This window comes from Pungitius pungitius, chromosome 5 (assembly GCF_949316345.1).
Source record: "Pungitius pungitius chromosome 5, fPunPun2.1, whole genome shotgun sequence".
Taxonomy (NCBI): Eukaryota; Metazoa; Chordata; class Actinopteri; order Perciformes; family Gasterosteidae; genus Pungitius; species Pungitius pungitius.
Window position 1 is genome coordinate 2,698,113 of NC_084904.1, and position 23,957 is coordinate 2,722,069.

The 23,957-nt window shown below is 45.6% G+C and overlaps 3 protein-coding genes across 5 annotated transcripts; all 3 read left to right on the forward strand.

Annotated features, from left to right (window-relative positions):
- Positions 1-400: 400 nt before the first annotated feature.
- Positions 401-13,442, forward strand: nim1ka (NIM1 serine/threonine protein kinase a). 3 transcript variants are annotated; one of them, XM_037482614.2, is made up of 7 exons: positions 401-611; positions 8,032-8,581; positions 9,242-9,614; positions 9,775-9,887; positions 11,078-11,199; positions 11,326-11,472; positions 11,788-13,442. In XM_037482614.2, exons 3-7 carry the CDS (start codon positions 9,316-9,318, stop codon positions 12,544-12,546), a joined length of 1,440 nt encoding a protein of 479 aa, XP_037338511.1. In that variant the 5' UTR covers positions 401-611; positions 8,032-8,581; positions 9,242-9,315; the 3' UTR covers positions 12,547-13,442. The 3 variants fall into 3 exon arrangements, with proteins under 3 accessions (XP_037338511.1, XP_037338512.1, XP_037338510.1); XM_037482615.2 differs by having other exon boundaries at positions 9,247-9,614; XM_037482613.2 differs by having other exon boundaries at positions 401-537; positions 8,032-9,614.
- Positions 13,443-13,906: 464 nt separating this feature from the next.
- On the forward strand, positions 13,907-19,822 carry creb3l3l (cAMP responsive element binding protein 3-like 3 like). Its single transcript, XM_037482611.2, has 10 exons — positions 13,907-14,102; positions 15,706-15,846; positions 15,982-16,375; positions 16,530-16,630; positions 16,796-16,888; positions 16,992-17,098; positions 17,343-17,411; positions 17,516-17,600; positions 17,707-17,800; positions 17,979-19,822. Exons 2-10 carry the CDS (start codon positions 15,706-15,708, stop codon positions 18,371-18,373), a joined length of 1,479 nt encoding a protein of 492 aa, XP_037338508.2. The 5' UTR covers positions 13,907-14,102; the 3' UTR covers positions 18,374-19,822.
- A 1,949-nt stretch (positions 19,823-21,771) lies between these two features.
- On the forward strand, positions 21,772-23,507 carry gadd45ga (growth arrest and DNA-damage-inducible, gamma a). Its single transcript, XM_037483602.2, has 4 exons — positions 21,772-21,934; positions 22,063-22,164; positions 22,291-22,501; positions 22,664-23,507. Exons 1-4 carry the CDS (start codon positions 21,882-21,884, stop codon positions 22,775-22,777), a joined length of 480 nt encoding a protein of 159 aa, XP_037339499.1. The 5' UTR covers positions 21,772-21,881; the 3' UTR covers positions 22,778-23,507.
- Positions 23,508-23,957: the final 450 nt, after the last annotated feature.

The following is a 23,957-nucleotide window of genomic DNA, read 5'->3' on the forward strand; positions in this document are numbered from 1 at the left end:
ACAAAAGCCATTCACTGAGGAAGACCATGGACCCATAGAAAGCTGAGTGGACCTTGATGTTTTAGTTAATTTCATAAGCTTTTGGTGCAGTCACCCATACTTATATTAAAACAACCCGGTACACACACACGCACACACACACACACAAAGAGTGAGCTCGAGACATGGACACAGCTCGCTCCAACCTCCGGATGACCCCCTGACCCCACCTTGGACCTCTCCGGTGCTGCGTCTCCGGCAGGGTTATGGGGTTACGTTCCGCCGCCTCCTGCTGCGAACAGTTCCCGTGGTGCTGAACCACCGGCGCCATCTCGCATCCGATTGGATAAGCGCTCCACGCAGGACTCCCGGCAGTCCGCCGCCCATTGGTCGCTTCACCTGTCAGACAAGCGGAATTTCCTCCACGAGACACCGAACCGCGGAGCAGCTGCTGCGGAACCGGGGGGAGCTCAGTGTCTCCGGGATGCCGGACAGAGGCGGTGTCACGGCGGGGTCGGTGAAGCTGGTCGCCACGGGCTCGTGAAGACACCCACGCAAGTAAGACACGGTCACGAACGTGACGTAATTTCGTGGTGACGGGATTATGGAGGGAGCCTCGCCGGCCCGCGGAGGTAATGGCTTGCTGCCGCTGTTGACTGTTGCCATTGAACACCGACAGACGGACCAGTGAATGAATGCAGGGGCTTCGTTTACTCCAGAGCAGCTTTTGTCTTATTTGTCGTTATATTCATTGCACCACTTTTGGAAACAGTATCACAACGCAGATTTAAAAAAAGAAAGTTCTTTTCTTAAATTATTCCAAGTACTTTGCTGTGGACTTAAATGGATGGAGAGGAGGGTTTATATCTGATATGCACACTTTATTTGCGTGTCAAAGTTGCTGTGTGTCGGTCGCTGAGAGCGATGAGCGATTCTTATGACTCAGCTGGATTTGCATGTCTCAACCACATTGCGTGTCTTTGCAAATGTAACTATCAGAATCCTCCATATGTGACTTTTGCCATTTGTCAAATTAGCCAGAAATATGTAATGTATTGCATATGGCACAGGCAACGTATTATGTGTAGACACCATTTCCATATCTTTGAAGCAATAGCACTTTTTTGGTGGTCTGATTACTTCCGACAGAAATGCAATTTGTTCTTGATTTTAATTTATTCGATGGCCAATCAGTCAGAGCACATGAAACATTGCGCTTCATGTGCTCTTTCTTTGATGCAGATCCCTTTGAAGCGCTGACAAAAATGAAAAAAATGCACACTCAGGCTCTTTAAAGCAGGACGAAGAAGTAATTGGCCAAATAGATTTGGATTTAAATCGGTGAATGCAGGATTTAAAAGTGTCCATTATGTGCTCCATTTCATGCTCCCTGCATCCCTACATTGTCATGGTAACTTTGTTAATGCCTCAGAGACACCTCTCTCTCTCTCTCTCTCTCTCCCCCCACAGGATGTAGTTCAGCCTCTGTGTTGTCACGCTTAGAGAGTAACACCCTTCGTGTCATAACCACAGTAGAGAGAAGTCATACATGCAGAAGATAAATGCCTGGTGGAGTTGCATACAGTATATGTCCATGTATTATTGAGTGCATGGAGACCTGTGCAGCACTACTTTGGACTTGTGAGGTCAGATATTACTCCCATAGATCCCAAAGAGGCCTGCCCCTCTGTTCCTACTGCCCGTATAGTCTCCATTGTCGTCACTGTTGAGCTCTTTATTCTTGTCAGCCCTGTGTCTCAATTAACACACTGGGGAGCTTTGTGTGGAGAGAGCTCGTCTGCTTGTGCACGCACGCACATACACACACACTTGTGTACGCGACAGGAGTGTGCTCGTGCAAAGGGGGTGTGTGTGTGTGTGTGTTTGCACGTGCGTCGTCTTTGTGCATGAAAGCATGGAGAGAATGTGACACAAGCATACGTGAAGGAAGGGGAGGGGCTTATCAGGGACAAAACAGATGTTTCATAGCTGGTGAAGTGTGTCTACTTCTCCATCCACAGCTGGTGGGGATGGGCTCTCTTGTTGCTTTTTCAATAACATGCTGCTGATGCCTGTGTGTGCCAGGACAACCCTCCGCCTTCTCTTCAAGGATCCTCGGGCGGCGTATTGACTTTGATAGTGGTTAAAATGTCTCTTTGTCAATTGTCTTAACAGAGTAGTTTATGTTTTTAATACTGCTTCTGTTTGTAGTTTATCCTGGAAGCAGCAGGCCAAGGTCCCTCTCTCCTGCAACGTTTCACAGCCTACTCCTTTGGGATCCCCGGGGTCTTCCAGACTCAAATGAGATACATGAGATAAATGACATGTACTCTCCAGCCTGTCTTGGGTATAACCCAGGGGTTTCCTAGTTGGATGTGACCGGGAAAACCGACGAAAGAATCTCTTAGCCGGAAGTCCTTCCACCCGCCAGAGGAAACTCATTCAAGTCAATAGAGGGTTCTGCTGTTTGGGAATATCATTTTAAAGGGCTGTACTTTTTGTGGCCACGAATCCGCCGCTCATGCGTCACGCAAATCTTTTGTTAAGTCTTCACAGGGTGCATGACGAGCCAGGCAGCAACCGGTGGGGGTTCGTTTGTGACAGTTCGTTTGGTGCGTTGATGGCACATGTGACCTGCGAGTTGGTCCAGCCGCGTGCTGGTTTTTGTTGTGGGGTTTCATTACCGGGGGGAAGAGTAGTTTTAAGCTAGAAGGCCGGTGGGGACATTGTGTACTCGTCTTTAACAGCGTTTCAGAGACTGTCTCGGTCTACTAGGTTTGTTGTGGTATCTGAAGTAAAAGTGTTGTCCATTGAGGAAATGTCAGTCTGCTGAAGGAGACTTGCCAAATTCTAGGTCGCTCCTGCAACATGTCAAGAGTTTCGGGTACAGCTTAGTTGTTCAACCTGCTCTCTGAAACAAGCCACAGCTGGTAAATAGCTGACCACCATGAAATTGTTGTTGGTTGGCAAAAAAAAAGCTTACAGAGGAGTTAGAAATCCACAAGATGTTGCAGGTGCTTGAGTCAGTGCCTGTACCAGCATGTGTGATATTGGCTGGCCTTACTCAGTATATCAACAATAAACATTTATTATACACACACATAAATATATATATGTATATATATATATATATATATATTAGGGCCGGGACTTTAGCGCGTTAATTACGATTAATTAATTACAATGTGAATTAAGATTAATTAATTACACAAAAAATAACACATTAAACATTTTTTACGCATTTTTACACTTATTTTTTGCACCGCGGAACGTTTCTCACTGGATGAGTTTCGGAGGACCGATTATACTGGAGCACCAACTAGCGTTCATGACTTCAGACAACAAACCACAGTGAACATGAACGAGACCGTGTCGGGTGGCCCCGTGAATGGGAAATCTTATTATAATAAACACACAGATGGAAGCGTCGATAAGAGCGTGGTTGTGTGCAAGCTGTGCAACAAGGAATTCACATCGAGCCTCAAGTATCACCTCAACGCAAAACCTATAGGCTACCTGAATTTCTGAAAGTACTATATTTCCAAATATGCTGTTTCTACACTTGTCTGCTGGAATTGGTTGAACAAAAATTAAAATCCATGTGAGAAAAATTACTTCTCACTGTTCTCAGGTCAAATATTTATGCAATTAAAATGTGATTAATTTCGATTAATTAATTACAAAGCCTCTAATTAATTAGATCAATATTTTTAATCGAGTCCCGGCCCTAATAAAATTTATTAGAACATATGTATATGTATATATTGAGATGCATCTATGAACCTAGTTTGTTGGGGTCAGTGATTTGAGGAAAGACTCAAAAGCCCCACAAAACTTCACACAATGAATTATTTAGGATAAAATGTGCGTGTTTTCATCCACGTCCTGGTTGTGTGTCCTCACTGCAGCCCTGTGTGTGTCGCAGCTCGGTAGCGGTGTTTAACACAGTGACGTCATGCGAGGGATATATTGCGTTAGCACGAAGCTAACTAGCTAGCTGAACCTGCCGGGTTAATTCATATTTTTAATCGAGTCCCGGCCCTAATAATATATATATTATATAATATATATGAATATTGACCTTACATATATTTTTTTATAATATTGTTTTACCTATTATTTAGAAAAAATCTTTTCTGTGACATTTTTTGACCCTACATATTTTGACTTTTTTCACAATATTTTTTTTCCCATGACATGACTGGAATGATCTTAGATGGAGCAACCTACACGTCCCTGTCACTAATGCCCCAAATTTCGGTACTTTAAACCTTATCTGGGTTCAACCCTCAAGGGACATGGTGGCTCTTCCTAAATCCTTTTTTAGTTTTGGGTAACTGACATTTATAAAAAATCATAATGGGATATTGCCCCAGAGACGGATTGGTGCATCTTGGAGGATCAACCATTCTATTCATCCTTCCTGCATTGGTAAAGGCACAAGTGAGTTGAATTTGAATGTAACAGAGAATTGGAGGGTGGATGCACTAAAAAGGGTAAACAAATCTACACCCTGTGCCAGACTGTCAGTTTAAGGTTGTCCACAGGATGCCCTGAAGTAGACAAACATGTGACATGAAAAAGGCCCTCAGAGGCTGTAATAAGTTTCATGTCAGTGTGACCACTGAATGAGACACATCTGCTCATCTTTGCTGACTCATCCGCTTCTCTCCCGTCAAAAAGGTGGAACGGCTATGTAGCGTGGCTAATAAGTGCTAAAAGCAAAGCAATTAACATCAAATTTCGTCAATCCAAAAGTTTCTTCATCATTCTTGACAATGCCATCATAACTCAAGTGAACGCGCCTTGTGTTTCTGCATAACCCCTTGGGTTCACTTCTCTGAAACAACCAGTGGGGACAATGCCCCCACTACTACCTCCGCGGTAGTGCGCTCAAGACTTGGCGGGTGGGATTTGAACCCACTGGCGGTGCGCACAGAGGCTTTTGGCACCCTGCACTCACCCCTACACTACCAGTCCTGGTCACATTTTGGGAACTTTGATTCTCCTATTTAACCTTGAGCATGTGAGTTAAACTTTAAAACTCTTATAAATACTATTTTCACATCTGGGCTTGAACCCGCAACCTTCAAGTGCAGTGCAGGGGCTTATGCCAGCAGCTCTTCCGATGTGCTACTTCACCACACACTAATCAGCCCTTTGTCTGTTGTATTTAACCTTGAGCTTGCTACTCAAACCTGAAGTAAAGCCAAAGGCTCAAACCCAAGACTGGGCTTGAACACACAACCTTCAAGTGCAGTGCAGGGGCTTATGTCAGCAGCTCTTCCACTGTGCTACTTCACCACACACTAACCAACCCTTTGTTTGTTGTATTTAACCTTGAGCTTGCTACTCAAACCTGAAGTAAAGCCAACCTATAGAGTAAGGACAGTTGCTCCTCAGCTCTTGTGCTGCATTACCTCACCATGCACCAATTAAAATTGTGTTTCTCGTATTTAACCTTGAGACTGCTACTCAAACCTCAAAACTCTTTCAAAGCAGAAGTGATGTCTGCATGAAGGGGCTTGAACCCTCAACCTCAGACAGCAGGTTGGAGCCTGTAGCCCTTCAGTTGTTCCCTTGTGCTATTCAAGCACATGCCTCATTGTGTCCGTTTCTCATATTAGACCTTGGGATTGTTTACTAAACCTCAAAACTGTTTCAAAGTTTACAGTTTAAAGCCCTGACTGCAACCAAACCCTCCTTCTGAGAGAGCAGGTTTGAACTGAGGATCCTCCACACTTCAGCCTTCCTGCTATCTCCCTGCACTGTTCCACCACACACCTGTTGATGCTTTTGAATCCAACCTCAATTCTCATAGATTCTCAGGCTGGAATCCACAACCGTTCCATACCGTTATAATAGAATTGCAGGTCAAGTAAAGTCATATAATGGCATTTCTAATAAAGCCCTAGTTGATTTCACTATGCTGTGATCCATATTTCACTTTTTTCGACATGTGTGCTGATGCCCGCGTGTGAATTGAGAGGATCCATACCGACTCCCCTAGGGAGCTAAACCAGTCTGAGGGTATATACACTCACCGGCCACTTTATTAGGTACACCTGTCCAACTGCTCGTTAACACTTAATTTCTAAGCAGCCAATCACATGGCGGCAACTCAGTGCATTTAGGCATGTAGACATTGTCAAGACAATCTCCTGCAGTTCAAACCGAGCATCAGTATGGGGAAGAAAGGTGATTTGAGTGACTTTGAACGTGGCATGATTGTTGGTGCCAGAAGGGCTGGTCTGAGTATTTCAGAAACTGCTAATCTACTGGGATTTTCACGCACAACCATCTCTAGGGTTTACAGAGAATGGTCCGAAAAAGAAAAAACATCCAGTGAGCGGCAGTTCTGTGGGCGGAAATGCCTTGTTGATGCCAGAGGTCAGAGGAGAATGGCCAGACTGGTTCGAGCTGATAGAAGGGCAACAGTGACTCAAATAACCACCCGTTACAACCAAGGTGGGCATAAGAGCATCTCTGAACGCACAGTACGTTGAACTTTGAGGCAGATGGGCTACAGCAGCAGAAGACCACACCGGGTGCCACTCCTTTCAGCTAAGAACAGGAAACTGAGGCTACAATTTGCACAAGCTCATCGAAATTGGACAATAGAAGATTGGAAAAACGTTGCCTGGTCTGATGAGTCTCGATTTCTGCTGCGACATTCGGATGGTAGGGTCAGAATTTGGCGTCTACAACATGAAAGCATGGATCCATCCTGCCTTGTATCAACGGTTCAGGCTGGTGGTGGTGGTGTCATGGTGTGGGGAATATTTTCTTGGCACTCTTTGGGCCCCTTGGTACCAATTGAGCATCGTTGCAACGCCACAGCCTACCGGAGTATTGTTGCTGACCATGTCCATCCCTTTATGACCACAATGTACCCAACTTCTGATGGCTACTTTCAGCAGGATAATGCGCCATGTCATAAAGCTGGAATCATCTCAGACTGGTTTCTTGAACATGACAATGAGTTCGCTGTACTCAAATGGCCTCCACAATCACCAGATCTCAATCCAATAGAGCATCTTTGGGATGTGGTGGAACGGGAGATTCGCATCATGGATGTGCAGCCGACAAATCTGCGGCAACTGTGTGATGCCATCATGTCAATATGGACCAAACTCCCTGAGGAATGCTTCCAGCACCTTGTTGAATCTATGCCACGAAGAATTGAGGCAGTTCTGAAGGCAAAAGGGGGTCCAACCCGTTACTAGCATGGGGTACCTAATAAAGTGGCCGGTGAGTGTATATATATATATAAATGTTGTTTCCTAGTGACAATTACATCCCAAAGTCTTTCTGGCTCTGCTCAATATTGATGTGTTTATCTCATGCATGGCTGTCCTTTTAGTCTTTTTATTTACATATGTGAAAGGCAGGTACCACGTTTATGAGGTTGTTGCTTTGTGCTGTAAAGTGGGAGCCTCTGCTCTCTTAGCAAGTCCTTTTAGGCTGCCTGAGATCAATGCTTAGATATTCATGGTGCCATGGCAGGAAGGTGTTTGAAGGCTCAGAGACCGTAGGCCTCACAAAAGACAATCGCTTTGATTTCCTAGCGAGGTTTAATATAGATTTCATTCATCTTGCAGTAGAGATGGATGAGAGAACACCTTCCAAATAACCAAGTGTGAACACTGTGTCAATTTAGTTTAAGATATAAACTGTCAAACTGGACAGATTTTGCAGCAGTGAAGTTCTTTCTCAATAATAAATCTTTATTACCTTAATAAATTATGCATTTTTTTTTTTGTTGCTATTGTGTAGATGTGTAACAGCTGAAGTCAGTTCGAGTTTATTCTGTGATGGGAGTGATCTCTAATTTGTCCGTTTTTGGCTCCCATGGCAACTTAGGGCTGTGTCGCCCTGGGAGCGCTAAACTAAGTACGGATTACAATACACGGACACTGAAGCAGACACGAGCACACAAACTCGGTGGAAAGTACATATTTAGTTTTGCACAGATGTTATGTGCTAAAAGGGGAGGGGTAAAAGAGCAGCACATCTAACATAAATGACATTTCTTTTTGTATCTCTCTTCAGGTTGTCTCACTTAACGCAGGATGGTTGCACCCTGACACTATCATCTGTTCAACCTCTCTCCTGAACACCCCCCCCCCCCTCCATCCAGCTCCTCTTCCCTCCTCCTCCTCAACCTGTCGCCTATTTATACCCTGGAGACTCAAAAGAGCCCATTAAACCTCCGCAGACCTCTTCAAGCAAGCGAGACCAGAGAGCATGAATCCACGGGCCGTTCTGATCTCCTTTTATTAGACAGCTGCACAAAAGGAAGAAAAAAAACCACAATGACTTCGACTACTGGACTTTGGTGAAATACAACAAGACCGTATGTCTATCAAGCTTCAGGTGACAAACTGATAAGACTTTGTGAAGCGGACTATTTGTGACTGGCACAGGTGTAGGAAAGTCTGGGAGCAGCACGCACTTGGGGCCCTGGAGCGGAGGCTCCGATCCGTTCCTATGGGGGAAAAACGCCTTCATAGCATTTGTTTGATGACGACATCTGAACAGCTATGTGTTTTGGGCGAGGACGGTGAAATGATTTAACCTTCTAAATGGCTCACTTCTAAAGGTAAGTTCAGATGTTTGTACTTTTTATTTGATATAATAATATAGTGTAGTAGCTTTTAATTTTTGTTATTCTATTAGCTATGTCACTTTTTAACTGATATGTTTAGTCAACAAAAACACATTGTAGTGGGCTTAAAATATATTGATGATACCTCGCCATAAATAAAAGCTATGGCAGATTTACTTCTTATCATCATGCCTTTTAATTTAACCTTTGTACGGCTGTGGGACCCATTTTCATTTTTTCATCAAAAGAAAAATACGATTCATTTATTTAGACTTATTATCCTTGGCGCATTTTCTACAAAGAACATATATTTTCATGCACATGAAAAATCCAGGGTAGAGAGACAACATCACATGCAACATTTCTTTACATACAAGCTTTGACAGGTCTACGGACTACAGTGGGAACGAGGAGAAAAAGCCGGTTTGAGCTCCCCAATATTAACACTATGCGATTTATATTGCTTTTAATTTAGATAAAGGAAACATCCGTTGAGTATTTTAACATAATAAAAATACAGTGCGTCCAACAGACTCACACCAGCGGCTGAGTAACAAACAAAAAAACACCATACACTTTACAGGCTGTGGCAAAATAGGATAAATCATTGAGCAATGAGCTACAAAATTGACATTTTTCTTTGATTACCGGGAGACCAGTCCCCCCCACCACCCTCAGCCATGAGCTAAGCCCCTGCTCGGCCCCCCCCCCTGGGAGTCCCTTGCAGGATGACCGCTGTCTGCCCGTCCGAGAGCAGCCCGGAGGGGGCTGAAGCCGGGGCTAGGACAGCAGGCACTAGGGGCCCAGGGGCAGCGAGCACCGCTGGGAGCATCTCCGAAACCGGGGAGTCCAACGGGGACTCGGTCGGAGGTTCGGTCGGAGGCACGGCCGTGGTCAGCGGTGGCCAGAGGCATGCGCGCTGGAGCCGCCAGGACAGCTCTGACATCAACACAGATGATGAGGGAGCAACCATCCGCCGCCTCACGCCCCTGGAAAGGCTGAACCTGGACATGTGCCAGGATGAAAGGTAAAGGGGGGTCAGGAGATACGGCAGAAGCCTCGCGTTAATTCACCATGTGTTCTATTTATTCGCTTTTTTTTGACTTACCAGCTGGTGAAATTGTCCTCAACAGCCACCTGTAAAGAATATTAAGTGGTACATCTCCTGTCCTGTAATCCGCTCACAGGGTGGTCCGAGAGCTAACAGTGGGCAGAAGGATCGGCTTCTACAAAATTCGGGGAGAGATTGGCTGTGGAAATTTCTCTCATGTCAAGCTAGGAATTCATGCGCTCACCAAAGGTAGGTAGTACGAGACCTAAGTGAAATGTAACTACTGAAACACCTGCACTCCGGTGCAAGGAAACATCTGTGGAACAGTGTCAATCCTACACACTATAATGCACTATGACTACCAGGACCGAATTATATTTTAATAGTCTTAGCGGAGGTGATGTGCTCTTTTGGATTGTATTAGATTAAAGTGATCGTATTGCCGGTGAGCTGTTTCCATCAATGGGCCGGTGCGCTAACTAAGTGTGTCCTTATGGAGCAATTGGCTTACAAAGTGCTGTGTGCCTGGCCAGGAGGCTGATTCAGCCACAAAGAGACAGACTGTCGGCTGCCCTTGAACAGATGGATTGATTAGAGATCTCCAGTTTCCTTAGCGACGGCTAAAATTGCTGCGTGTCTCATCAAATGCTTTAGAGAGGGAGGAGAGGGGGTGTGTGTGTGTGTGTGGCCTGTATATTCTGGTGTATTCTATGTGTACTCTCTGCCTGTCTTTGTCATGCTGTGTGTGTATCACTTAGTCCTCCTAAAGCAAAATGAGCTGCAATGCATTTTAAATGCTCCTATTGAAAGCTGAAAGGGAGCCTAATACCAGCCTGAATAATGCATACTGACACACAATTAGATATCTCAACAGCATTTTACCTCTTAAGAACTGTACTGTATTCAGTTACCTGAGGTCTATTTACCGTCACTTTGTGAATCGTTTGACAGTCTACGATGAAAATAATAGTTGTATTGAATTGCAATTGTACATGCAAGGTGCATGCATGGACTTTGTCACAAACCATTGTTGTATTCTTGTCATTAACTTTACCTGGCAATCCAAATGTGCTCATACAATTTTCAAATTCTTTGCACATTCACTTTTCAAGCTTATTTAAAATGGAGAATTGATTTGTGAAAGAACCTAATCAAGACAATTGGTTTCTGATCCTCCATCAGATTATCTAGAGGAGCATCAGGTTTGGCCACATCTAGGTCAATTCTTTCTTTTGCTTAGCTACACATGGCTCGCATTTTCTATCCTACATACATATGTATGTATCACGTGAAATGGATAGTCTTTAAGAAAAATTGAGATATTTGAGGTTCATTTATTTCCTATCATGTATTTATTTGCATCTTTTGATAACGTCCTTACTGACGCCACTCTACAAATCAAGATCGTTGACCGTAATATTCTCCCTTGGCATTGCCAGACAAAGTGGCCATAAAGATCCTCGACAAAACCAAGTTGGATCAGAAGACTCAGAGGCTACTGTCCAGAGAGATCTCCAGTATGGAGAAAATGCACCATCCCAATATCATACGCCTCTACGAGGTTTGGTTTTTTTTTTTTTATCCCAAAAAGCTTCCACGATGATCACCACATGTGGCCCTCCACATCTGATATACTTCTTATTTACTCCGCTCTGTGACATTCTGGTCACACCATTTCATTTTTTAGGTGGTGGAGACGTTGTCACGGTTACACCTGGTGATGGAGTACGCAGGGGGAGGGGAGCTCTACACCAAGATCACCACAGAGGGGAAGCTTTCTGACTCCAATTGCAAGATCGTCTTCGCTCAGATCCTCTCCGCTGTGAAACACATGGTCAGTCCGTAGGGTTTGTATCAAGGTGGTACGTTTCAGTAAAATAGGATTAAGAAAAATATTCATATGAGGGTTAGTTTATTGTAAAAGATTAGGAAAACAATGTTTATGAATTTGTCCACGTTTTTTCTGGATCAATAGAATTTCGGTGGGAACAATGTGTGGTCATTGGTTTCTGCCTGGTGGAGATTGAGTATTAATGCAATGAAGATACAAACATTGTTGATGCCAAGAGGTTTGACTGCTGGACACTCTCCATTCTGTCCATGTGGGTGGCCTTTACATAACAGCAAGTTTCTCCTTGCACTCACACAGCATGAAAACAACATCATCCACCGGGACCTGAAGGCCGAAAATGTCTTCTACACCAGCAGCTCCTGTGTCAAGGTCGGGGACTTTGGCTTCAGCACCCTGAGCCGCCGCAACGAGACCCTCAACACGTTCTGCGGCTCTCCGCCGTACGCCGCGCCGGAGCTCTTTCGGGACGAGCACTACGTCGGCGTCTTCGTCGACATCTGGGCCTTGGGGGTGATGCTGTTCTTCATGGTGACGTGCACCATGCCGTTCAGGGCCGACACCGTGGCCAAGCTGAAGCGGGGCATCCTGGAGGGAGCCTACGTCCTGCCCGCGTGGGTGCCCGAGGCGTGCCAGAGGCTGATCAGGGGAATCCTGCAACCCATACCATCTGACCGCTTGACGGTGGAGCAGATGATAGGCTGCGAGTGGCTGCTCCCTGTGGACTTCCCGCGTGCCATGGAGCCTTTTAAGCTGGACCCATGCTACCTAGCGGAGAGCGATCCGTCTGATCTCGGAGGGGAAGAGGTGGAGGTAAAAGCAGCGCTGGAGACGATGGGGATCAGCGCGGAACACATCTTGAACAACCAGGGGAAAGACTGCAGAAGCTCCATCACGGGATGCTACAGGATCCTGCTGCACCGAGCTCACAAGAAACGGGCCGCTGAGCGGACGCCCGCGGTCACACAGGTGGTCAGACCAACTCCAGCGAGCAAAAAGGAACGGCTAAAAGTGTACCGTAGCTTGAGGCACACGTCTAAACTCTGTGTGATTCTGTGAAAAAGTGCTCCGCCTCGCTCTGGGAATTAATTGGCTTTTCACTCTGGGGGGAGATTGCATGGACTTTGTTAGTAATATAAAAAAAACTGCTATTCAGTCCAGCAGTTCTGGTTAAAACGCCCAGTGAGCTTCTGAAATCTGGGATTTCTTACTTTAGTATCTTTCTTCTAGTAAGTAATATTAGTCTCTGTGAGAATGTCGATGCAGTTAATTCTCTGTCGTTTCCCTTTTGGACGGGGACCTGTAAAACCGATGAGAGTTGGAAATGTTATGAAGTATAACTGATTTGCGTTAACATAATAATGATTGGATGGCATTCACTATTTTGGGTAACGTATGCCAGATATTTATAGCCAACGTTCATGCTATGCTCAGCAAAACCAATAAGCCCGGTGAGATATCAATGTAGCATACATCTAAAGGAAAAGCGATATCCACTAAATTATGCTGTTGATAAAAGTGGTAAAAAATGCATTCAGAACATGGTACATGGTGTCTTTGAGTTCAATTGCACAGTTCTTCAATGCCTTTGTTTTATTTCATGTTCTAAAAATAAATCAGCCAGATTGGTTTAATTATACTCGTTAATGTTTGTGATAACTTGAATAGAGGTTTCACATCTCACATTACTTGATGTATTGCTATGAGGCGTTTCTGCTGTTACGCTGATTTTATCTGAATGACCTCGCTATATTTTTCCTGTGGCCTGAAAAAGCACATATGTCATTCAACTGCAAATACAAACATACCAATCACCAAAGTTTAATTAGTTGATCATGTGGCAAAATACATAAACTCGGACATTCTACGTATGAGTCTTAGTCATTGTTATTTTTTTTAACCCTCTGATGCCATGTTCATGCTCATGTGTTGATTGAAATAAATTATAAAATGTAAATGCATTTGTCTTTTTGTGAAATATTGATGATGCCTTTGTATTTAAATCATATCAACCCTAGCTATGCATTGACTGGGATGTTTTGGAGCAGTTAGTCTGGTGTCTAGCTTTTTATTTAATTGTTCATTTTATCAGATAATAAAGACTAGTATAAGAGTGTGAAGCAAGCATAAGAACAACCCACACCCTTCAGTTGTTACATAAATGTTGTATTGTTTTTATTATTTCTTTTAATATATGATATTTGTTTTGATTTATGATTTGGCCACATACATATTTTTTTATAACATACTATTTTTGCTGTATTTCACAAAGCGACATCAGAAAAGAATAACGCCAAATTGATAATTTTCATCTTTTGTTATTTTTTTCTATTAGTTACCTGTAATTAACTCGTGCTACTAGTTATGATCTTGAGCATAATACGTGGTAGGTTGCTATAAACTACAATTCCCAGAACCACCCGGGTGGCTTACGCACTCACATCCGCCTTTACGCGATGACGCAATTTTTGCCTCGTTGGAAGGTAGTTTCAGGAGGAAGTGGTGCCGTGACAGTAGACTACTATTAACTGCAGCCAAGAAACGCTGAGTGGAGAAACCCAAAGACACCCGGACGCTCTCACTCGAATGGTATTTTTGACATCTGTCATCGAACGGTACGAAACGTAATTTAACATTACCGGTGTTGAATGTGTTTCAACGGGTTTATTTTGTCGCGAGGGACCACGCCCTCCTGGTTTTAAAGAGCATTAAAGGCTTGTTAAGCTAACCCACTGGCACGTTGACGTTGGCCTAAGCCATGTATTGTTACTTCTTCCTGCTATTGGAGTATATCATGTACCACTAGTGGTGTATCGTATTACTCGTATGTGTTGAATGCTAGTGCAAAGTTAACTAACATTTTGTTTATTACACGAGTCTAAAGGCTATGCTACAAGACGATGCTCTTATTTTGCCAGACAGCAAAAACACGGCATCTGGACAGATTTCCATTTTTCCCCCTCTCCTTTTATCCGTTGCAAGTAATGCAGAATATAACGTTATTTCCAGTAATTATTATTATTAATGCTATAAATCTGTATTGTTTGTATATTCTTGACAATGCATTCGGATCTCATGACAAAGGCATGTGGGGGCGGGGCTCAATAAAGGATGAGGTCATGATGGGAGAGTAGCAATGATGCAACATGAAGCCATTAACAAAGCAATTCAGCAATTTAGCATACGTGTTATCAACTCATTGACTGAAGCACAGTATCTTGTTTGAAATGGCACCCTTACATATTGTGGCTCCTGGATTGTTTACAGTCAAAACCGGGTCCACATGCATATGCAGTCTCCACGTGAAAAGCTACAGAAAAGGGCCCTAGTATTTCCGTATTTATAGTAGAGTAGAAGCTGGGTGGAGCATCGCTTCATCATAATCATTTTCATGTCTTAAATCACACATTGCATGGTCATAGTGGAGTCACAAAGTCACATTGTTGTGATTTGAGACTCCACTAGAACAACACTTGATTAAATACTGAAATGCTGTGATAATTTTTTTTTTGTATTATTACCTATTTATATATCAAAGCCAATTCCTTATCAAATGACAGTAACGAAAAATCCAAATATGTTTCGTTAAATTTGCCACAACATAAAATCGTTAAAACGCATAAACAGCCCTTTATTTTGGCTGGCATAATCTCTTTTAAAAGAACAACATCTAATTATAATAGCAGACATGCATGCAAGCATTTCTGTTTTAATCTTTAAAATAAAGTTTTGAACTCCGTTTTCATTGCCCAGGCTTTCACGATAAGTCGCCTTTTCACAATCGAGGTGATGGTGTACTTTAGTATGGACGTGCATATGTCCTTCTGTCACTGCTGTAAAAAGTTTAAACTCGGTATTAAAGTGAACATGGCTCCTCCAGTTTACCAAGTGATCAATATGCTCAGTAAAGACGTTCAACAACATCACAGCGTTTTGTGCAACCAGGGTCCAGCTGAGCCAGGCTTGAAAAGTATTGTTCTCAACTGCTTTTGTCAAAAATAATTGAGCTTACCTTTCCATGGAAAGTTCCCAGAAATGTACCAGAATTAGTTTTGCTTATAGGCAACACAAGAGAAACAAAAAAAATGGCATTCATTGGCCAAACCCATTTCCAGAGAACTTTGAGTTTTTCACCAGGTTTGTATTATTGTAGATATAGATATTATGTGTACATGTGGTTGTTAATGCAGTGCTCTGCATTCTGATGTGCTGCTACAGATGTCAGTCACTGAGGACCTTCCCGACATGGATGGAACAGACCTGTTGGGGCTGCTGTTCCACAACGAAGTGGATGGATCCACTGAGCCTCTGTTTGCTGATGGGAACGGACTCATTGAATCCTGGCTGTCGGAGCAAGATGTGAGAGCTCGTTTACAGAATAGAAATATGCAACTGCCTGTCCTTTTTTTTTTTTTTTTTTTTTTGGTGACTCACTTTGTAGTTCTAATGTCGACGTTTTCTCGCCCTCAAAGCTAACCCTTAGTTTCCTCCCAGATGCTGACGGGAATGGATACTGAAGACTTTCTGTCCAGCTTGTTGGAGGGAGGGTACAACACGGAGGCCATCGGCCCCTCTCACTCTCCCTTGGGCAGCGACAGCGGCATTTCTGACGACAGCAGCACCGGGGCTGGAAACCACACCCACCTGGGATGCCCAAGTCCCCAGGGCAGCGACAGCGACGTGGTGCCCAGTCCCCGCTCCTCCGAGCCCAGCCCGGTGCACTCGGACCAGGCCGCGGCTCCCGGAGAGATGCAGACCGAGAGCCTGGAGTCTTTGACGGTCCAGGCGGATCACAGCTACTCGCTGCTGCAGGGCGGGGGCCGCGACGTGGACGCGCTGCAGAGCGTGAGGGCGGAAAAGCCAGATACCGATGTCTTCATTGATCTGGGTACGTTAAGTCCAAGAACCCCCTGATTCTGACGTTATTTTTAAGTTCTATGGGCTAAGGTGAATTTGTTTTTGCTAACTTTGCCAACCCCTTAATAAATGCTGACAAAACTGGGGAGATTAGGTCAACTTCAAAGGTATTTCTCTCCTGTCAGACGACTTGGTGAGTGACGCAATAGAGGAGGACTTCACAGACGAGCTGCCTTGCACATTGGACATGGAGGACTCAACACAGGATTTGACCCCAGCAGACCAGGTCAGTTCTTTCTACTCATCCTCATTCCTCTTGTTTCTTTTTGGGATAAAAAACAACAACTGAACGTTTCCGTTTAAATGACCCCTTTATGCTGGGGACATTATCTGCATGTTGTAACTGTAGCACCACATTTTACAAAAGATTAAAGTCCTTCCTCTTTTTTAGTTCCAGTTTCACGAGATAGTGCTCACTGAGGAAGAGAAGCGGCTTTTGGGGAAAGAGGGAGCAACGATTCCCACACACATGCCACTCACAAAGGTAAATGATGCAGAAAGTGTTGTTTTCTCTTTCTGCAGCAGCTGCTCACATCTGCCTTTTTACGTGTACGTTGTCCCGTGAAATTCCTCCATCTGTGTAACAGGCTGAGGAGAGGACCTTGAAGAGGGTCAGGAGGAAGATCCGCAACAAGCAGTCTGCTCAGGAGAGCCGCAAGAAGAAGAAGGTGTATGTCGACGGACTGGAAAACAGGTGAGAGGACCAAAATGCCTATCAATTGGAAATAAATTGATTCTGTTAACCTTTGACCGACATTTTTGGAACAAGGTTCTCTGTGTTACGGATGAAAAAATTGGCAATTAACTTTCTATAGTTTGACTAATCAATGAATCTCCTCCCGTGACTAATTTGCCTGTAACTAATTTGTACGGTTGGTTCAAAAGTCTGTTTTTTTGGGGGATAAATCCTCTAATTACTGAACCAATACCTACCACAGGGTCGCCATCTGTACCGCACACAACCTGGAACTACAGAAGAAAGTGCAAATGCTCCACAAACAGAACATGTAAGGGCTCTTCTGCATGAATCCCTAATAACACGTATCTAGAAAGTTTCTGTTTTCATCTGCTGACGGCCATTACGGGGAAATTGTCCTCTTGCATTTCACAGCTCTTTGATAGAGCAACTGAAGAAACTGCAGGCGATTGTGAAGATGTCGACAATGAAGGCCAGCACAACCAGCACTTGTGTCATGGTAAATTAGACGGCGCCTTTTTCCCTCTTGATCATTGCTCCCGCATGAAGTGCTGCGGTTGTGTTTGTCGGTTTTTCACACTCTCTCCGTGGGGATTCCCCTCTAGGTGTTCCTGCTCTCTTTCTGTCTCATCATCTTCCCCTCAGTCAATCCGTTTGGGGCCAACAAAGATCAGAAGGAGCAGTACACACCCTCCTCCCGTAAGTCACCTCAAAATAACATTTTAGCAAAAAGTCTTGTCTTTTGTCCATATTTGTACTTTTCTTGCGGCATCTTCTTTTGTAAGTAGAAGTTGTTGGATTCTTCTGCAAGATGTTCATCCATCTGTCTCTGCTGTGCAACTGGTATCTCTTGAATTCCCTTTCCCCGCTCATGCAGTCATCTTCCGGACTTTGCGCTCGGTGCCACAAGAGAGCACAGATGTCATATCCTACTTCGAGCCGGAGGACGAGGAAGTTCTCTTGGTGCCCCAAGCCGAGGTGGAGAACTCGAAAGCCTTCTCCACCGGCGGCCAGAAGAATCACACGCCCGGCTTCCAGGCGCTGGAGCAGCCCGACCCCGAAACGGGGGTGAGCAGCAACTCCTCGGCGGACTTCCCCGCTGCCGCCCAGGCGGCGGAGATGAAGCCGGGGCCGGCTGGCGGAGCGGGGCCCTTGCAGGAAGGATCCATCGATGCCGCTGTGGCCTACGAAGTCACGGGATCCAAGGACAACTGGATAGACCGGAACCCTCCGTCCGTCATCCTCCAGCAGCGCCGCTCAGATGAAATGTAGTGGGAGATGATGATCGATGTGACCAGCAGAGGGAGCTACATGTTGCTACTGCTTTGCCAGTGTTACTTAAACTGGCAAAAGGATGAAGGGAATATACCAGGAATTATTAAGCTCTTCAATCAAATCTTCTGTCCCTGATTTTCCCCTCTTATAACCTTCCGATGTTCTACTGTTTACTTTATTTGCACTTTTTCCCATGTCCAGTAAGCAAAAAGGAACTGGAGAGATTCCCATATTTCCGGAGTTTGAACTACCTACAGAATTAGACACTGCCGCCATAAACTCAACGGGTTTACATCTGTGGGCCACACGCAACCTAAGTAGCACTGAGGGCTCTTATTTTTTAAAGCACAATGCGGCGGTGATGGGAGAAGTTTTATCTGATTGGCTATTGCTACGTTTTAGGGGGTCGGTGCTACGTTTGGTCCCCGTCTCTCATCAACTAAATATTAACATGAATGACTCTGAGTACGTTGTTGTGAAAATAAGGAGCCAGACACATCCATTGCATCGTAGAAAATAGGCTGCTTGATTCTCGCGAAGCTTGAATGAAGTGGTTGCTTGACCACCGTAATGCTTAAGCCATTGCAGGACATTTGGCCATTTAGAAGACTTTTAAAGTTGTGTTAGTATTTCCCTTGTAACAAGGGTATCCATGGTCCTTTTAAAAAAAAAAATGGAACGCTTTGTTTTTATGCTGTACAGTAAAGCAAGAAATATAATGTCACAATGTATAAAAACTTTTGAATTTGCCATCGTCCGCCAACCGTAGTGAACCCCTACAATCCCCCCCCCCCCCCGTTCGATGGGACGGCTCCTCTTTCAGAACGTGGGGTTTGAAGTAAATCTGTGTAAGATAATATAAACCGTGTTGCAGTAAAATGTACTCAAAAATGTAATGACCTGTTTTGTCAGCGAGGCATTTCTTTCTTTATTGTTTATTACGTTACCTACTGTAGTATGTGGAATCAAATGGTATTGGAACTGCTTTTTGTTATTACTCGACAGTCGGTGAGATTTTAAATGTTGATCATCGTTAAACAAATGCACTTGTCATTTGACACAGTCCAGGAATCAAATGTTAATACTGTTAAATGATCGTGGTGTTCTGTACATTGGAGCTCTTTATGTAAAGGACATTTCTGGGCATCTATAATGATAATAAACTTTTATATATATATATATAGGAAAAAAGTTGTCTTGAACCCTTTATTCAAGTTTCACCTGAGAAGTTACCTCATACACCTGTAAAGTTTCAAATGCCCGCCCCAGCTTTTACAACCTTGCTTATACAACCTATGCTCAGGATGTGCTAGTGCAGCCACAATCTGGAACAGTTTGCGGCACCTTTCCTGTTGCATTTCTCAGTTTAACCTGCATCGTTATTTTCACAGCCACCCAGGGATCTCCCTTTATCATCTAAGCCAGACTGCTCACTGCATTCACATCTTTTGAAAACAAAGAATATATAAAATACATGTATGAATAGATAATAAAGGGAGGGTGGGCATACACTTCTGTCAATACAAATTCAGTTTTAATCTGCTTTATTCTCCCGTTTCTCCCGAATGCTGCGTGGCCGGAGAACAACCACAGCAACCCCAGCTGTCTGGGAATAACAACATGGGGGAGGGTGTGGGGGGGGACTGGCTGGTGACTCAGCATGCGTGAGGTTGGACTCATGAGTCATGGGACTCACTCAACATGTTGGGACTAAAGCCTGCAATGAGGTAAAGGTCGCAAAATATGTTTCCTCGATGACCACCAGGGGGCGATCTTCGTCCGCCCGTGCGCGTAGTGGTGTGGCTGCAGATGTCACCTGCATCTCAATTTGCATGAATAAATGTCAGATCGGTGTGTCATTTGAATCATCATCGTTTGACTTTGAAAAGAAAGCAACCTTTTAACGTAGAGAAACATTCCCACAATCAGACTTCACATAGAGCCCCCCCCACACACACACACGTAAGTTTAGGAGACATCATCTTTATGTCAAGGCGACCTGCGGCTGTGTAAACACGCACAGTCTTCTGTGTATAAAGAGAATGCTGTTGAATGCAAACATGCAACCCCGCACTGATAACATCAACGGGCCTGAAAGGTCTATATTGGCCGTGGCGCGTGGCACTTTTCGGGAGGGGGGGGGGGGGGGGCGGGGGATACGCGCATCTGTCGGGCATCTGCCGCGTGGCACTGAATGGAGCAAGAGGGGGGGGGGGGTCATAAAGAGTGTGGGGCCGGAGGCAGGTGAAGGACGTGCGCATTGGCGTATTGTTGTGACACAGTATCTCTCTCTCTCTCTCTCTCTCGCGCTCTCTCTCTCTGTCTCTGTCTCTCTCTCCGTGTCTCTCTCTCTCTCTGTGGACAAACGACACGCGTCAAGTAGCACGGCTCCCTTTTTTTTCAACGGGGTGAAGAAAAAGTGGCGCGTGCCAGACCCCCCCCCCAAGGCGGTTTCTTAGTAAATTCTGCCACACACGCGTCAATATAAGACATCTTGTCCTGTTTTGTTATTCTTTTTTAGTGGCCGGAGAGGGGGGGGGGAATTAGGCAACGCACGCGAGTCTCACTGATAGTTCTCTGAAGAGCACGTGACCCGGTACCCGGGCCGAGACGGAGGATGCGAGCGCGCGCAGGTGCACCGTCAACAAGCTGTTTATTGAGGGCAAGGCACGGCTTCAGACACCGATGGGTTATTTATAGCGGGACGCTGGGGAAGTCCAATCCTCAAGAGATTGTTCCAGAGTCTTTTGCACAGGAGAGTTTATTTCCCCGTCGATTCCACCTGCTGCCCCCCCCCCCCCCACCCCGCAGCGTCCCTACCTATCGATTAGATTCGTCACTTTCACGGGAAAACATCACATGGCGCTCAACAATTACACAACCAAAGAATAGAAAGCAGGCTTCCAGGTATTCGTCAATAATAAGGTGCATAGACAAAGGGTTATAAACCTGTAGTGCAAAACAATGAGATTATAAATTAAAAGTATAAAAGTGTAGAATATGTATAAATTAGGATGCTGAAACACATTTCTATCCTCCAAATGTGAGCTTTACCGAATACTCCAAATACATTGTACCCCAATGTGTGACATTTACCTGCAGTGAAAAGGGACTTTTACGTTTTTGTGGTGATGTTGGATGTTGACACGGCTGGCAGGAATCGGTGGTGGGTGGTGCGGGGAAAGGGGGGGGGGCGAGGGGACATTTCACATTTCTTGAAAGGTTGTAATCTGGCCCCACGTGGGTTTGTCAACAAGCTCAGTGTAACTGTCCGGCGACTTTTGCTTCCACCACCCCCCCCCCCGCCTCCTTCTGGCTGCTCCGAGCCAATGGAAGGACGCATGAGCGGAAAGGACCGCCCCTTGCCGAGAAACTACGCCGATCAGCTATAAATTCGTCCGCCGCCTGCTCCGAGCTCAGAATAAACGCGAGAGACTTCACCAGACGCCACGGCGAGAGCAACGCGCTGCCTTCCGACCACCCCGATCGCGCTTGGATTATAACTATGACTCTGGAAGAGATCCGCGGACAAGAGAACGCAATGGAAATCCCGGACAGGTAAATATCCGACGCGCGGAGTGCAGCGTCGCTGCTGCCGCTTTGACGCTTCCTTGAATGAATTTCCTTTTACCCCGTTTGCCGAAGTGTGCGCAGTTTCCTAACGATGCCCATTTGTCTTCCTCAAGGGTGCAAAGTGCAGGCGCAGCCCTGGAGGAGCTGCTGCTGGCCGCTAAGAAGCAGGAGTACCTGACAGTTGGAGTTTATGAATCCGCCAAAGTCATGAATGTGTAAGTATTGCAATCCGTGAAATGCAATTATCTTTTTTTTTTCTCTTCCTTGTTTTATTTTAAGCCATACGCTTATTATAACGAATATTATCTGACTGGCGCTCCTCTCTTTTCCCCCTCAAACAGCGACCCGGACAGCGTGGCATTCTGCGTCCTCGCCACCGACGAGGAGTACGAGTGCGACATCGCGCTCCAGATCCACTTCACCCTCATCCAGGCCTTCTGCTTCGACAACGACATCAACGTGGTGCGCGTCAACGACATCGAGCGTCTGGCCGACCTCGTGAGCGCGGGCGAGCCCGGCGAGCCCAAGGACGCGCATTGCATTCTTGTCACGGTACGTTGCCCCGCACGCAACCGGGGAAGGGGGGAGGAGGGGGGCGGGGGGGGGGGGGGGGGGCGGGGGCGGGTGTCTGATCATTGCGCACACGCAGCCCAGTCAGCGCGTGTATGGCTCTGGAGTCCCGGCTCTAAATGTTCATTCTTCATTTGTTTGCAGAGCCCCAGTGCGAACCCGTGGAAGGACCCGGCTCTGGACAAGCTGAGTGTGTTCTGCGAGGAGAGCCGCAGCGCGTACGACTGGGTGCCCACCGTCACGCTCCCAGAGCGCTGAAGGGACACTCCGTCGAAACAACGCTTCACATGATGATGGTGATGATGAAGAAGAAGAAGAAGATGATGGAAAGTCAAGGAGCTGAGACTCAGTTGGGGATTGAGCGGAGGGGGCGGCGGCAAGCCTCTCTGCCTCACGTCTGGATTAAGAGGATGTGGCTGTAACCCACCCTACTTCCCCCCCCACCCCCCTCACCCCCTTGCAAGAGAACAAGCTTCTAGTGCATACTGGGTCGGCAAGTTGCTTCTGGGTCAACCCGAGGGAGGGATCCGAGTTCAGAGGTCAAGTGGGCAGTCGAAGATGGAGGGGATCAAAGAGCATGATGGACACTGAGGAGGAGTTTGAACGTGCTGCATAGTGCACGCATAGATGACGAGCGGCGCCCTACGTAGAGGGCAATGGGGGACCGGGCAGGGCAAGGTTTCAGAGACTTTGCGAGAAATGGACTTGTGCAAGGGCCCGAAACCCGGACTGAATTTCATTAGATGGGAACGAGGAGGATGCTGGTCCCGAAGAGGGCGTCTGAAAATGTCTAAACGGACTTTACTTTTCTTTACCAGCGCAGAAATCAGGGACTTCTTGGAATAGAGCACAAACTCTGCCTGCTCATCCTGATCTGTGCTGCGTGTGACACTTTGTCACAGACTCATATTTTGACTTTCAAATATGCAACATTGTTCGAATTGTACTCATTTCTTAATGTTTTGTGAATAAAACAATTTAAATCCAACTCCGTCCTGTCTTGTCAATAACGTTATTTCTATTTTTTTGGCCTGAATCTTCACAGACCATTGGCACACTCCAAAAAACCGCGGTTGGCTTCAATGCAGCAGAGTGGGAAGTTACAGCAGTTTGCGTAGATATAGAAGCACCAGGAAGTGTTGCACGACCTCAATTACACGCATGACGGGAAGAAGTAAAGACAGTAAGATGTGGGCGGCCGTGAAAGAGAGAACGAGACTGATTAAAGCGAGCGAGAAGTTACGACATAATGATGCTTGTGACATGTGTTCTTTCCAGGCGCTGACCTTATACCTCTCGTACCACCAGCTGCCTCATACAACAGCTTGCACAATCGCTGCAGCCAGAACCGATGCCGAGCTTGGGAGGTGTGGGGGGGGGGGGGTGCAGCTTTGCAGTTTTCTTTTGTCTCCTGCGCACCAGCGGCTGAGTCCGTAGG

Bases quoted from the DNA above. Each gene is read 5' to 3' on its own strand.
- gadd45ga (XM_037483602.2), top strand. From the start codon at position 21,882: ATGACTCTGGAAGAGATCCGCGGACAAGAGAACGCAATGGAAATCCCG. The intron at 21,935-22,062 runs GTAAATATCCGA...GTCTTCCTCAAG, and splicing joins GCAATGGAAATCCCGGACAG to GGTGCAAAGTGCAGGCGCAG. The intron at 22,165-22,290 runs GTAAGTATTGCA...CCCCTCAAACAG, and splicing joins TCCGCCAAAGTCATGAATGT to CGACCCGGACAGCGTGGCAT.
- creb3l3l (XM_037482611.2), top strand. From the start codon at position 15,706: ATGTCAGTCACTGAGGACCTTCCCGACATGGATGGAACAGACCTGTTG. The intron at 15,847-15,981 runs GTGAGAGCTCGT...GTTTCCTCCCAG, and splicing joins CCTGGCTGTCGGAGCAAGAT to ATGCTGACGGGAATGGATAC. The intron at 16,889-16,991 runs GTAAATGATGCA...TCTGTGTAACAG, and splicing joins CACACATGCCACTCACAAAG to GCTGAGGAGAGGACCTTGAA.
- nim1ka (XM_037482614.2), top strand. From the start codon at position 9,316: ATGACCGCTGTCTGCCCGTCCGAGAGCAGCCCGGAGGGGGCTGAAGCC. The intron at 9,615-9,774 runs GTAAAGGGGGGT...ATCCGCTCACAG, and splicing joins GACATGTGCCAGGATGAAAG to GGTGGTCCGAGAGCTAACAG. The intron at 11,473-11,787 runs GTCAGTCCGTAG...GCACTCACACAG, and splicing joins TCTCCGCTGTGAAACACATG to CATGAAAACAACATCATCCA.